General features: G+C 44.1%; 1 protein-coding gene across 1 annotated transcript; it reads right to left on the bottom strand.

Moving 5' to 3' along the window:
• Nucleotides 1-798: 798 nt before the first annotated feature.
• POLR1F (RNA polymerase I subunit F) lies at nucleotides 799-8,634 on the bottom strand. The gene is made up of 4 exons (XM_073333772.2): nucleotides 7,958-8,634; nucleotides 7,506-7,647; nucleotides 3,667-3,875; nucleotides 799-1,287 (listed from the first exon to the last, which is right to left on the bottom strand). The coding sequence occupies exons 1-4, from the start codon at nucleotides 8,242-8,244 to the stop codon at nucleotides 894-896; spliced, it is 1,032 nt and encodes a 343-aa protein (XP_073189873.1). The 5' UTR covers nucleotides 8,245-8,634; the 3' UTR covers nucleotides 799-893.
• Nucleotides 8,635-15,408: the final 6,774 nt, after the last annotated feature.

Below are 15,408 nucleotides of genomic sequence, written 5' to 3'. Positions count from 1 at the left end.
AAATGGAACCATATAGTAACAAAATGAAGTGAACTGAACTATTGACACTAACAACCTAATTTCCCTCCTACCCCCAACACACCTGGAATACATGACCAATTCTCCAAATAGATGTTTTTCCATTTAGAGTAGCATACTGTAAATTTTGTTGCAAATGTTTCAGGTACTCCCTGGCATGCTTGTACACTCTGGAATTTAAGAATCATCTTAAGCACTATGTTCTCACTGCACATTCATTAGAATCTAGCCCTTAAACCTCCTTTTTAGAAATCAGTTTGTTTGGAGGCATTAAAAATACTAAATTTAAGGACTTAAAGCCTGCGTTTGAGTACCACGTTTAATTTCACTAACAAAAGAAACATGTTCTTGTAGTTAAGGCACTGACTACCACTCAAGACATCTGGTGCACCTCCCAGCTCTGCCAAACACTTTGTGTATCTCTTTGGGCAAGTCACTTAACCTCTGTACCTCATTTCCTCGTCTGTAAAACAGGAATATGTACTGCCTCTTTACCACGCTTTGTTTTATCTCTGGATAGGAGATGCCTCCTACTCTCCTTAAATATGTACAGAATCATAGGAAAGGACGTCAAGAGATCATCTAGTCCAGTCCCCTGAACTCATGGCAGGACTAAGTATTACCTAGACCATCCCAGAGAGGTGTTTGTCTAACCTGCTCTTAAATATATAATATGAGTATAGTATGAGTACATATACACATTGCCTAGCATAAGGAGGCCTTGATCTTGGTTGGGACATTCAAGTGCTACTGTCATATAAATGAAAGTTGAAATACACAAACTGAAAATATGATTTTATTTGGAAGTTTATCAAATACTTCTGAAAGAAGATGACAATCTTACATTCAAGCAAGGGACTTTTGGACTCTTCAGTCTATTTGTCATTCCTTTCTCTTTTTGGCTTGGGGTCTTGTGACAATTGAGATAATTCACTGTCTTCATCTACATCACAGTGTTCTCTTTTCTTTCTCTTAACCTTTTTATGGTCACTTTGGTAACCACTACAGTCACTTCCATAAAATACAGGTTTCTGCTTTTCTTGCTTATGCTTTTTCTTCTTCTTTGGCTTTTTATCATAAAATCCATTTATTGTATCAGCATTTTGCTCTTCTGCATTTTCCACCACTGTAGTATCTGCATGGTCTGTAAGCTCTGTGTCATTTTCTAACTCACAATTCCTTCTGTCTCTTTTCTTGTGTTTTTTCTTTGGTATTTCATCTCTACTGTTCGTATCTTCAGTTACTGTTTCAGGATATTTGGATTGCATACTGTGAAGGAACATACAAAATAAGCAAGAGTTTACAGAATGAGATCTCTATAGGTATTTAATACATCATAATATGCTTTGCTGAAATGTAATAATTACATGGAGCACATAACTGAAGACTGGGAGTTGTGCTAAACCCACAGCAATTCAAATAGAAAAAGAGATTAGGGTCTTTTAATAACAAAAGGAACTTATGACCTGTTAATGCATGTCCAATTTCCAATACTTGGTTAGTCTCTATTCTGTTAAAGAATTAGCATTAGTTCTTAAATTCCAGTTCCTCCGATTAGTATTATCTGTCACTTGGGTTCATTCTGATTATTTTTCCTTTTCATGTAGTTCTCCTCTATTCAGTATTCTATTAGGCAAATACATGCCAGATTACTTAAGCACATAAATGAAGAGTATGTAAATAGCTGTAGTCTGACTACATACATGATCAGTACTAGACAACACAGGACATGCTTAGTTCTTCAGACTCATGGGAATGCAGCTGAACTATCAAGATTTCATCCTCAAGGAATTTAATACACCTGACAAGTTATAACTTCTAGTGTTTTAGATCATGATTTCATTAGTCTAGTAGAGACCACTATACTTGTAAGATAAGGGAATAACCACATTGATGAAAACAATGAAATAACAAACAACCTTCAGAATCCAAATAACGGTTGCAAATATAGTCATGAAGATGAAAAAAGTAGCTGTCTCTAGGCAACTTCCACATATTCTGTCTAAAAAGCACCCACTGAAGTTGCGAAGTCAGATATTAAAAAAAAAGTATTAATTCAAAATTGAACACCAAACTTCCCTGGCTCTGTAGCCAAGTAAGTTCTCGTATGAGTACAAATATTAAGCCATGGAAATCTGCTTGGGAATCTTGCTGAAAACACAATATTTACAGATGCTGACAGATTAGACTAGCTCTGATTGGTTTAGGTAAATGATTTATGACCATGATCCTGTGCTGGTTAAACCTGAAAACTCATACTGCACATAAATATTGTTTAAAAATGAATCTAGACGCTGAACAAGACATTCTATAACTGCATGCAGAGAGTGATATGCAAGTCAAGTTACTCACATTAAAAACCTTGATTTTAAAAAATATTTTAAACATTTTGGATTAATCCACTTTAACACAAAAAGTCTCCAAAAACACACAAAAAAGTATATAATATAAATCATCAGAACCCCACGGATCTGACTGTTTATCATATTCACAAGTGATCTGGAAAAGGGATGAACAGCGAGGTGGCAAAACTTGCAGATGATACCAAATTACTCAAGATAGTTATGTCCAAAGCTGACTGCAAAGGGACCTTACAAAACTGGGTAACTGTGCAACAAAATGGCAGATGAAATTCAATGCTTTTAAGTGCAAAGCAATGCACATTGGAAAACATAATCCCAGCTATACACAAAAAATGATGGGATCTACATTAGCAGTTACCACTCATGGATAGTTCTCTGAAAACATCTGCTAAATGTGCAGCAACAGTCCAAAAAGCTAACAAAATGTTAGGAACCATTAGGAAAGGGATATATAAGACAAAATATAATGCCACTATATAAATCCACGGTTTGCCCACACCTTGAATATCGCATGAAGTTCTAGTTGCTCCATCTCAAAAAAATATACACATTAGATTTGGAAAAGATACAGAGGAAAGTGAGTAGGGGTATGGAACAGTTTCCATATGAGAAAATATTAGACGGACTGGAACTGTTCTGATTAGAAAAGCTGACTAAGAGCAGGATATAACAGAGGTCTATAAAATCATGAATGGTATGGAGAACATGAATAGGGAAATGTTATTTATCCCTTCACATAACACAAGAACCAGGGTCACCCAATTAACCAGGCAGCAGGTTTAACATGCAAGGACTTTAACATGCAAGTACTTCATACAATGTACAGTCAGCCTGTGGAACTTATTGTCAGGGGATGTTGTGAAGACCAGAAATATAACTGGGTTTAAAAAAAAGAATTAGATAAGGTTGTCCTTCAATGACTATTAGTCAAGATGCTCCGGGATACAACTCTGCCCTTCAGGTGTCCTTAAACCTCCAAGTGCCAGAAGCTGGGAGTGGACAACAGGGGATAGATCACTCAAAATTGTCCGGTTCCGTTCATTCCCACAGAAGCATCTGTCACTGGCCCCTGTCAGACAGGGCAGTGGGATAGACCGACCATTGGTCTGACCCTATATGGACTTTATTAGCAGATTTTTAAATCTGACTTAAAATATAATATTCATAGCTATACGGGGAGAAAAAATCAGAGTTAATGCAAGACACTGATTTTAAGTATTATGTTTTTAAATAAATCCACTAAATCAGCTCAGCTTGAAAAAAATCCTTTAATATAGCACTGTACCTGTCTTTATTCAGTCTCCCCCGAATGAAGAATACTCCAGCAGCGTCGGAATCTAAATGCAACACTTCAAATTCCAGTTTATCTCCTATTTTTAAACCAAGGTCTTGCCACTGTATAGCTGACATTCGATCAGGTTTAGGGATTGAAGCATTGAAACACCCATGTATCAGACAGCCAATATGACTTGGGGCCACTTTATTGATCACACCCTGAAAGAAGAAAAGAAAAACCATGTAAGAAAGACTATACTACATTTAAGGGCCACAACCTGTAAGAGACCTTCATTCCTCCACATACTGTAAATTTGTCTGTAGATTCTTGTACATAAGAAAGTTTACACATACAAATCTACACCATCAAATGCATGGCAAATGGGTTTAGCACTTGTACAAATGGAAATCACATTTTAAAAATTGTTGCTAAGTCTTTCAAATTAAAAATAAAGAATTAGGCCACTTCTACACTAGCACTTGTGTCAGCAGAACTTGTGTCGCCCAGGGATGTGAAAGCCCGAGTGACAAGTTTCACCAACAGAAGCACCGGTGTGGACAGTGCTATGCTGGCGGGAGATGCTCTCGTGCCGACACAGCTACTACACTCATTGAGCTGGTTTTATGATGTCGACGGGAGAGCTCTCTCCTTCAGCATAATGCGGCTGCATGAGCGCTCTTTCAAATAGTCTACATGCTTTTTTGAGGTGTGTGGAGGGGAAAGGCATATATACAATTTGTTAAGAGAAAATTTTAAATGTTCTATTTCCATAAATAGCACTATTACTATTGGTGTTCTATTTGACATTCTAACACTTATTTTTCACCTTCAGGCCCACTAAGTCTCTAGATCCATGGTTCTCCTCCGGCTGTAGGCTGCTTGTGGCCCAATCAGCACACAGTTGTGGCCCATGTGACATTGTCAGGGCTGTAAGTAGGGCAGAAGGGGCACCTGCCCTAGGCACAGAGCCTGCGGGAAGTGCAAAAAATGGGGCGGTGCAGAATCAGGCCCAATATCACCCCCCACCAGCAGGATCAGGCTGAGCAGCATCAGCTCCCTTCCCCCCAGGAGAACCCAGCAGCATCAGCAGGAGGTCACAGTGCTCAATGCCCCTGCACGATTGCAGCTCCAGTGAACCCGGCACTAGGAGTGCAGTGGCAAGCAGGTAGGGCAGGCTGAGCTACATAAGCCAAGATAGAAGGCCAGCAGGCACGGAGAGGAAGTTGCAGGGGGCTAGGCCTGCGGGGAGCAGGGATGCAGCCAGGGCATGGGCGGCAGATTCTAGGTGGAAGGACTGGTGGTATAGGACGGTCCCTCGATGGGGGACTAGATGCTAGAGGGGCAGTCTCTGGGGACTGGATGCTGGGGGGACAGTTGCAGGGAGGTTGGGTGATGGGGGTGCAGTCCCTGACTGGGGGAGCACCCTACACTCTCTCCATCTTTGCAGACAGAGTCCGCACCCATGGTCTCCGGGCACTCAGCACAGTTGCACCGCTACCCTTACTCTAAATTAATTTTAGCAGTTAATGTTTTGACTTATTTTGCTAATTTAAAATGCTCTTAGTGGACATTTGCCACTGTTGAAATGAAAGCTACTACATTGATTTGAATCGTATTGCTGTCATAACACAAATACTAAACTTTTTTTTTTTTTTAAAAAAAAGATGTACAGGTAGTAAATATATTGTGTGGATGGGGCCCACATAACACACAGAAAGCTGCATATGTAGCTCTCAGTGGTAAATAGGTTGAGAACCGCTGCTCTAGATAGTCTCTCTCCACAGATACGTACAGCGGCCTGAGAGCACAATTTTTCCTAGAGTAGACTTTAATCAAAAATTGCCAAAGCTGGAACAGAATGTTAATATATTAAACTACTGTGTCTAAAAAATGCAATGTGTCAATGTGAGTAGGCCAATATTCTGACCTAGTTTTTTGAATCCTGAAGCTTGCAAGCATTCACACAGAGGTATGTTTGTGTTAAAGTTCTTAGGAGATCCATATGCCTACTCTTTATTTTGAAATGCTCAGGAGCAAAAATTCTGCGTTTCGTTCTTTTCTGCAAAGAGAACAGAATCACAATAGAGAGCACTTCATAACCACAAATACTTGTGCCTATGATTGGAGAAGACTCTGTATTACTTTAGGTATAAGCCTGTACCAGTACCAGGTTACCAGCCCTTCTTTGGGAGGAAAAACACACCTACAGTTGAGAGAGAAGGTGGGTGAAGTAATATGTTTTATTGGACCAATTTCTGTTGGAGAGAGAGACAAGCTTTTGAGCTACACAGAGGCCAGGTCTACAGTACAGACTTATATCGATAAAACAACGTCACTCAGGGGTGTGAAAAATCTACACACGAGTGACATAGTTATACCGACGTAACCCCCAATGTAGACAGCGCTATGTTGACAGGAGAGCTTCTCCCATCGACATAGCTACCGCCTCTCGCAGAGGTGGATTAACTACGACGGAAGAAGCTTTCCCCATTGGCTTAGGAGCATCTTCACTTAAGCGCTACAGCGGTGCAGCTGCATCAGTGCAGCATTTTAAGTGTATACCCGCCCAGAGCTCTTCCTCAAATCTAGGAAAGGTATTAACAGTGTCACAGCTAAATACAAGATTGAACCGATAGTGTAGCATAAGTAGTTAGCATGTATCCTAAGGGACCATTCAATGCAAAGTGGCCCATTAACGCCCTTGCAGTCATAGGACAAAAAAAGAGGTTAGCGGATTACAGACAGCTGTAATAAACCATAAATCCAGTATCTTTATTAAGAGCATGATTTTTAGTGTCTAGCAAAGTTATGAATTTAAGCGTCTAGGTTTGCCTGTTGAAAGTATTATGCAGATTTCCTCTGCGGATGAGGACTGATGGGTCACATATAGAGGAACTGAAAAGTGTTCAGCCACAGGCGATACAGTGTTTGTGTCTTATTTTCCTGTATAAGAGCATAGTGATTGTCTGGTTTCACCCACATAGTTGTTAGTGGGCATTTAGTGCACTGGGTGAGGTACATGGCCTGTTATGACAGACACGAGTAGGACCATGGATCTTTAAAGGTGGGCTGTGCAGTGTTGATCCCGGTAGCAGTGGAGATAAGTCTGCCAGTTTTGAACCTGTTGTTCTGGCAGTGCTTGGTGCAGCTTTGAGTTGGTTTGTCCTGGTCTATGGGGGCCTTGCTTCTGATGATGACCATGGAGCAGTCTGAAGGCCAGAAGAGGAGATTCAGGAAAGATTTCTTTCAGGATGGGGTCCGTACAACATACATTTCAAGATCCATGGGTCTTACAGATGTCTATCACAACTACTTATGCTAACCTGTTTAATCTTGCATTTAGCCGTGACACTAAACACCTCCCCCTCCCCTCCCGCCGAATAGTTATGTAGCTTGAAAGCTAGTCTCTCACCAGCAGAAGTTGATTCAAAAACAATACGGCCTCACTCACCTTGTCGCTCTAATACCGTGGGACCGACACTGCTACAACAACATTATACCTACAGTTGCTAAATTAGCAGGAAAAACAGATTCAGTAACAGAGATAAGGTAAAAAGGAGGACTTGTGGCACCTTAGAGACTACCAGACTATAAGTTTTCATGAGCTACAACTAGCTCACGAAAGCTTATGCTCAAATAAATTTGTTAGTCTTTAAGGTGCCACAAGTCCTCCTTTTCTTTTTGCGGATACAGACTAACACAGCAGCTACTCTAAAACCAGAGATAAGGTAGTTCAGTATTTGTCTACTAACTGTAACAGTACCTATTTAAATTCAGTTGTTCAATCTACTTAGTAGCTAAGCTTCACTTACTACAAAATACAATAAAACTTAAGTATTTTTACATACCACAAGCTTTTTTCCTTTCTTGGGAGTGAAAATGACAAAATCTGCTTCAATGTTAAAATGGATGAATCCTTGGTCATCATAAATATCACCTAATTCACCCACTACTCTGATGTTATCGTAAGCCACGGGCACACCGCTGAGGCTACACAGGGAGAGGAAAGACCAGGTGTTATAGCACGAAACTTGATGGGGGGGGGGAAGAGAGGGGGACGAAGGAAATTGCTCCACGTTTAGGTCTATGCCCCGCTGGGGCTGCGAGGGGGTTGCTGCTGAGGCTGGCGAGGGAGGGCTCCGCCGCACGGGGCCCGTAGTGGAAGGGCGAGAACGCGCGTGGCGTGGAGACCAGGTGGCGCTCACGCCGCGGCGGCGGCGGCGGCGGCGGGGGGGCGGGGCTTGCTCCGTCTCTGAGCGCTCGGTGGGGGAGGGCAAGGGCTGGTACCCGCGGGCCGCACCTCTCCGAATATCTCAGCAGCTCGCCGTCGAGCTGCTCGCGGATCCCGGTGCGCTTCCGGTTCAGGTAGCGCGGCGCCAGCGCGATGTGTCTCCGATGCGGCGCCGCCACCAGGCACGAGTAGCGGCTCCGCACCAGGCGGCAGGCGGCCGCGAAGGACGGGATCTCCGGGCAGGGCAGCGGCCGGGCCGCCGAGTGCGGCAGCTCCGCGGTGGTCCCCAGGTTGCCGCCACAACTGTCCGCTACGCTGCGGACTGCAACCGTCCCCCGGCTGTGGAGCGCGCACATGACTCACTCTGGCGCTCCCTGACGACGTCACACGCGAGCCCTCCTGGAGGGGAAGTGACGTTTCACACCGCAACTAAGGGTTGAGCAGGGCAGCCATCTTGTGTGGACTCCCCGCTGCAGTTGTGTCGATGCGTAGCACGTTCCGGCTGTAGGTTACATTAGACACTTGCGCAGGGCACCGTCCCAAGGTGGGCGGAGCGAGCGGAAGCTTTGTCATCTGGGGCCACGTGGGGGCGGGGCCCGGAGATGCCCTGGTCAGTCACACGGACCCCAGGCTAGCCACCCCGATCCGTTGCCGCCTGATTCCTGTGCGCGCGCCACGAAGTCTCGAGTGACCCCGCGCGCGCCGAAGCGACGTTCCCCGGCATCCCGCGCAAGCGCTGGGCGGAGCGAGCCTGAGGAACGCGTGATCCCAGCCCCGCGCACTCTGGTCGCTGCCCCGCCCCTGCGGTGGCCGGCCGCGTGCATTCCCCGCGCGGGTGCAGGACCCAGCGGATCCGCGCTCGTGGCGCTGCGCCCTGTGGCGGGGCTGGGGGGGTACCTGGCTCCCGGCCAGTCCGCCCTGCTCAGCCCCGCGTCTCTCCCGGGGCAAATGGGGCGGGCAGCCCCCGCGGAGATACGTCAGGCGGGCGCCGCAGCTTGCAGCAGCGCCACCTGCCTCCTCCGCGGGGCCGGGACGCGCTGCGCCCCGCGATTCCCCGCGAACCGAGGCTGCCCTGCAGCGCGGCCGCCACAGCCCCCCGTCCCCGAGCTAGCCGCGCTGCGGGGCCTGGAGAGCAAGGGCTGGAGGCGCTGCCAGCCCCTCCACGCCGCCCGGCCTCCCTGCCCTTTCCTGCCAGCCCTGGCCACTGGCCGGGGTACTGGGCTAGCTGGACCATTGGTCTGACCCGGGGTGGCCGGTCTTATGCTCTTAACTGCAGAGCTCTGGCTTGGGACAGATATCCCACCCTGTGTGACATCCTTAGCGCGACCTCATCCCCACTGTAGCCACAGCTAGGTGGAGGGATCCCTATGGCAGAATCCTTCTGTCAGCCACCTAGCTACTGCCTCTCAAGGGGGTGGATTTACTACAGTAGTGGAAAAACCTCTTTTGCCTCTGAGGTGTCCACAGCAGCAGCACTGCACTTATGCCATTGTAGCACAGTGTAGATGTACCTAGAGATTCACAAGTTTTTTCTTATTTTCAGAACTGTAAATAAAAAGGTACTGTAAGAGTAGTATGCCCCACCTGTGGGGTCTGGCCCACTGACGGTATGCTGTAAATCCACTGAGCATTTTTAAAAATTAGGGCTTGGCTACACTTGCAGGTTTAGAGTGCTGGGAGTTAAACCAGCCTTCGGAGACCGCAGCAGGGAAAATGCTGCTGAGTGTTTACGCTGTCAGCTTCACACGCACTGGCGTGGCCACATTAGCAGCTCTTGCAATGCCACAAAGAGCAGTGCATTGTGGTAGCTATCCCAGTGTGCAAGTTGCTGCAGCGTGCTTTTCAAATGGGGGAAGTGGGGGAGCGTGACGGAGTGTGTTGTGTGTATGTGGGGGTAGAGATAGTGTTTTGGGGAGCAGAGAGTGTGTCAGCATGCTGTTTTGTAAGTTCAGACAGCAGCAGACCCCTCCTGCCTCTCTCTCTCACACACACTCACAGCAGCATCATTCCACAGTAATGGTTTGCTTTGTCCCGGAGCAGATAAGCATGCGGGATGTCAGAAACGGAGCTTTGAAAGGGGATATCCACATGCCTGCAGCCCAGTTCAAAACAATGACAAGAGTGGTCACTTGACATCAGGGGATTATGGGAGGTTTCTGGAGGCCAATCACAGTGCAGAATGCAACACGTCGTCCACATTGACACCCAGGGGTTTCAGCTGGGGCGCAGCAAGCTTTATGCTTCTCATGGAGGTGGATTACCAGGAGCACTCCAGCTGCAGAGTCCAGGCACTCTAAGTGCCTTGCCAGTGTGGACACCTCAGGAGTTAGGGCACCTGGGGCTGATTTAATGCGCTCTAACTTGCAAATGTAGCCAAGCCCTGAATCTACAGGAGTCTTGTACCTGTGGCTTCATCTTTACAGCTGTGCCATAGACTGCAGTTTGACGGAGAGAGACAGAGATCAATTGTTCATGTCCTGATGATGCTCTTGGAGGATGGGAATTCCCTTAATTACTTAAAATCAGTTAGTACTTGAAGAGAAAATTAAACCAAAGTTCTGGGGTATTTAAGGCTGTTACCAAATGAGTGATATTGGTTGGCCTGAAAATAATGAAGGCTAGTGGCCCTGTCACACATTCCTTTTCTACCCCCATTGCTTTACTTACCTTTAATTTGATCTAACCTAATAACAAAACATTTTAATTTCAAGTGTACAGATTTCCAGTTTGGGAGCCACACTGAAACTATTTGTTGGCCTTACTTTAGTATCCCCTTCCTTACAAACAAATAGCATTCCATGCACTAAGAATTATAGCAATAGTGGTCAGCATTACTTTAATAAAAGTTATGGGAAGGAATCAGGTTTAATACATAGCTAAGAAGAACCAAAGAAAGTGTAACTGAGGGTGGGATCCACAAAAGTACTTAGGTTCCTAATTCCTGTTTATAGGCTCAATTGTGATCTACAGAGCTCCTGCATGGCTGCCACCTAACCCTAGGTTTTTACAGTAAAAGTTCCCCAGGTGCAGTCTAGGAGTTGACTGTTTCCTGCCTAAGCCTCAAAGGAATTTGCAAAGCGTTGGAAGATGGGCATTCAAACATCTGAGTTGTATGCAAGGCCCCCTCTGGTAGACTGCCTCTAAGCACACCTACTGGATTGGGCTCAGTATCTCCAATTTCACACAAAACAGTTGGCAAGGGGAGTGCAAGAAGGACCTCTCTTACAACCTTTACCCAGTGGTTAGTGTATTTCACCCACTATGTGGAAGTCTCCCCTCCACCTGGTGAGAAGAAGTGATGTGGATAGGACTCTGCTACCTCTCACAGGAATTCCCTTACTACTACGCTCTAGTGTCATTCTATTGGTCTCTCTGGCCCAATTAATATTTATTTATTCTGTTGAATTAAACAGGAACAACTCCAGTAGGAGGACTGAGGGAAACATGTCAGAATGTTCTATAGTCCAGTTTGATACTCATCAAAGAGAGACAATCCTTCAAATCCCTTCATCTGGCAGAGAAGGGACTTAGAATCAGAGAATATCAGTGTTGGAAGGGACCTCAGGAGGTCATATAGTCCAACCCCCTGCTCAAAGTAGGACCAATCCCCATTTTTTGTCCCAGATCCCTAAATGGCCTCCTCAATGGGTTGAACTCAAAATTCTGGGTTTAGCAGGCCAGTGCTCAAACCACTGAGCTATCTCTCCCTTCCCTCCCCTGCCCCCACTTGAACTGGTATGTCCCATAGTATGTCTCCACATTATTTTGGAGTCTATGCGACCAAGCTTCTGAGCCTGGCTCAACGGACTCAGCCTGGCAGAGCTCATGCTAGCCCTCTAAAAATAGTGCTTTTGAAGTTGTGGCTCAGGGTAGGGAGAGGGGTTGGCTATTTGCTACATTTCACATTAACAGCAACTTGAATTTGAGATTCCATTGCCATTGACTTAGTTTAATTTGTACACAAAACAGGTAATTCTTTAACATTTATTAAATTCACATTGAAATTAAAGGAGGAGGGAGGAAAAACACATTTAAAACTCAAAAACGGGGGACAGCTGCACTGCTGGGCACTCAAAAAAGGACCATCAGAGCAAGCTGCAGAGGCCTTCATAAGCACAGAGTCTGATGACAAACTGGGAGCAGGGAAACAACCAACAACCCAATCGTTTTGTCCAGAATAAGAGTAATAAAAGAGACCTACTCTAAACACAAGGTGGCACCTTTTTAACTAAAGATGTGATTTAGAAAAATTGTTAAACTGGGCATTCTTATTCAATGTAAATCCTTATATAAAACTACAAGCATTGCATCATTAGAACACTTTTACTGGGTGAACATAAGATAAAGGTAGGACAATGTTAACTTACAACAGGGCATCACAGGTGAAACGGACAATATACCTTGACATGCTTTATTACTACTAAAGATGTATGAGTATGAAAGAACTTGACATAAATATATGACTTTCAGATGTTAGGTTGAATTGGCAGGGCTGACAGGAAAAATGTTTTTATCTATAACAAACTAGTTTGATCTGTAATTACAGAAAATAAACACAGAACTCCCTTGGGCCATTTTTATGGAGTCTCTTCAAGGTAGAACTGCATTTGAAATATACATGAAGTTGCTCAGTAAAAAGGATTAAACACATATAGCTAAAATCACAGATGAACACTGCCATAAATTATTATTTTTAAACTAATAAAATGCATGGCTTCTTGGTCTGACATTTGAGAGGAAACTTGAAATGATTACTAATTATATAAAGTAATACAAAGAAAACATGAAATGACATTTAGAAAAACATTTTTCTAATAGAAACCTGATTTTAAAAAAGGTATAAATTTCAGTAAGAGAATACATTAAACATTTATGTGCAATTAGGTTTCATTGTGATAACCAAATATATCAAATGCAATTCAATAATATATCACCAGATGGCATAACAGAGCCTTGATGCTATTAAGCATAATTTTCAATAAAGAATAGTAACTGAAAACAGCACGGTAGGCTAAAAATCTGAACTAGGGTACAACATTCAAGTTACAGTCCTGTTTTCTCAGTGATTGCTGTGCCAATTTTTAATAGTTAGGAAAAGACTGTTACAGAAAACATAGGGAAAAAATGGGATAAGACAGTAATTACCTTACATTTTTTCAGTTAATAGTTTTACATGATTTGTATTGGCAATTATGATGTCTGGGATGGGCATTTCCTGGCATTTAATAACTGGCTGGATTTGCCTTTGGCCCTCCATTCTCCTAGGGGGTCATTAAATGCTAGGAAATGGCTGATCTGGAGGTCATTATTGCCTAAATTATTAATCACTTTTTTGGAAATAAAAATAATACAAAAATAAAACCTATCCAAGCAGTTCTCTTTTATCTGTCTTTAAACCCATGTACTCAAGAGACCCTTCCTTAAGCTGATAGATAATGAGCTACTGCTTTGATTCCATGTTGGCTTTTAAAATCCTAAGGCACTAGTTTTGAAAATGTAGTCGTGAAGCACACAGTGTGATCTGTGGAGAACTGGCTGGTCAGATGATGCTAACACTTCTTGTTTCCAGATGCTAAATCATAGTAAAAGTAGTTAAAACTACATTAAATGATTTGAAAACATTACTTTTCTATGTAAATGATTGCTGTAATTCCCACAGAGATGTCAGTGGGACATGATTATAGATGAGAGGGGAGATAGCCCACACAGTTGTAAACAGGACAGGAGATGATCCACAAGACGCTCTCTCTATTAGTTGGGGTCCACACTGTGAGAAACTTTGAGCAAATCTGCTCTGAGGCTTTTAAAGAAGTACAAGTATTGAAAATGATAAGATTGAAGGATCAAAGATAGCCCTCTCAGAAGAGCCTGCTGCGATTAATTTTTATTGAAAAAAATGTTTGGTCATTTTTGCAAACCCATTTCCTGGCTCAGCGTGCTTAATGTATGGAGATGACTGGTCTGGTTCTAATTGAAAATAACACCCAATCCTTCTGAAGAGGCGCAGCCTGAACATGCGAAGTGCTGAGCACCCTTGGGGAGATGCTGAGTGCTTTCAACTTGCACTGACTTCTCATATTTCCATGGAACGCTCATTACGTCGCAGGATCAGGCCCATTGTAGCTTTGTTTAAAGAATTTGGAGAATAGCCAGTGAGGCTAGCTGTTTGACACCCATTAAGGATCCAGCCCAAGAGCCCATTTATTATATTTTACGGGGGTTCTCAAACTTCGTTGCACTGCAACCCTCTTCTGACAACAAAAATTACTTCACAACCCCAGGCAGGGGGACTGAAGCCTGAGCTTACCCAAGCCCCACTGCCCTGGGTGGGGAGCCCAAAGTCCGAGCCCCACCGCTCTGGGCAGGAAGGCCAAAGCTGAAGCTCAAGGGCTTCAGCCCCAGGCAGGATCCCTGCAACCTGAATCCTGCTGCCCCCGGCTGAAGCCCTTGGGTTTTGGCTTTGGCCCTGGACAGTGGGGCTCGAGCTTCAGCCCCGGGCCCCAGTAAGTCTAAGCCAGCCATAGCGACCCCGTTCAAAGGTCATGACCCACAGTTTGAGAACTGCTCAATTATAATGTTCTATAATTCGTCATTTATCTTTTGCTCCTCTTATTTCTCTTTCTCTGTAGTTTCTTCTATGCAATTTAATTATCAAAAGAATTGCACCTGTGGATCAGTGCAAAATTTATCTTTTGTGATGAATAGAAAAACACTCACATTTAGAGCCTGAACCTAATATCCTTATTCATACAACACTCCTGTTGAAGCCATAGAGGTTTTACCTAAGCACAGAAGGATCTGGCCAGTAATATTACTTTACTTTTTCTGTTTCTCTCACTATTTTTCATTACTTAATAGGCACGGGCCGTATATTTGGCCAATAGACATGGCCCTTAACCCAAGAAGCTTGCCATCTAAGCATGATATTTCCAAAAAAGTCATTAACTGTAATGGAAGATATTTGTCTAAATTCCTTAGGCTGCTTTTTGCACTGTTGTAGCGGTTTGTCCTGTGACTGCAGAGGTGTTAATGGGCCACTTTACCTTTAATGGTCCCTTAGAATGTGTGCTAACTTCTTATGCTAAACAATCACAGAATCATAGAATCATAGAATATCAGGGTTGGAAGGGACCTCAGGAGGTCATCTAGTCCAACCCCCTGTTCAAAGCAGGACCAATCTCCAATTAAATCATCCCAGCCAGGGCTTTGTCAAGCCTGACCTTAAAAACCTCAAAGGAAGGAGATTCCATCCTCCCTAGGTAACACATTCCAGTGTTTTACCACCCTCCTAGTGAAAAAGTTTTTCCTAATATCCAACATAAACCTCCCCCGCTGCAACTTGAGACCATTACTCCTTGTTCTGTCATCAGCTACCACTGAGAACAGTCTAGATCCATCCTCTTTGGAACCCCCTTTCAGGTAGTTGAAAACAGCTATCAAATCCCCCCTCATTCTTCTCTTCCGCAGACTAAACAATCCCAGTTCCCTCAGCCTCTCCTCATAAGTCATGTGTTCCAGTC

The sequence above is a fragment of the Lepidochelys kempii genome, chromosome 2 (genome assembly GCF_965140285.1).
Source record: "Lepidochelys kempii isolate rLepKem1 chromosome 2, rLepKem1.hap1, whole genome shotgun sequence".
NCBI lineage: Eukaryota > Metazoa > Chordata > Testudines > Cheloniidae > Lepidochelys > Lepidochelys kempii.
This window is presented reverse-complemented; position numbering and strand designations above follow the sequence as displayed.

What these genes read in the sequence shown, in the direction of transcription:
- POLR1F (XM_073333772.2), bottom strand. Translation starts at nt 8,244, where the DNA reads ATGTGCGCGCTCCACAGCCGGGGGACGGTTGCAGTCCGCAGCGTAGCG. An exon ending in CTGCTGAGATATTCGGAGAG is followed by an intron (nt 7,648 to 7,957) that starts GTGCGGCCCGCG and finishes CTCCCTGTGTAG; the next exon opens with CCTCAGCGGTGTGCCCGTGG. An exon ending in GGGAGACTGAATAAAGACAG is followed by an intron (nt 1,288 to 3,666) that starts GTACAGTGCTAT and finishes GTTCCTTCACAG; the next exon opens with TATGCAATCCAAATATCCTG.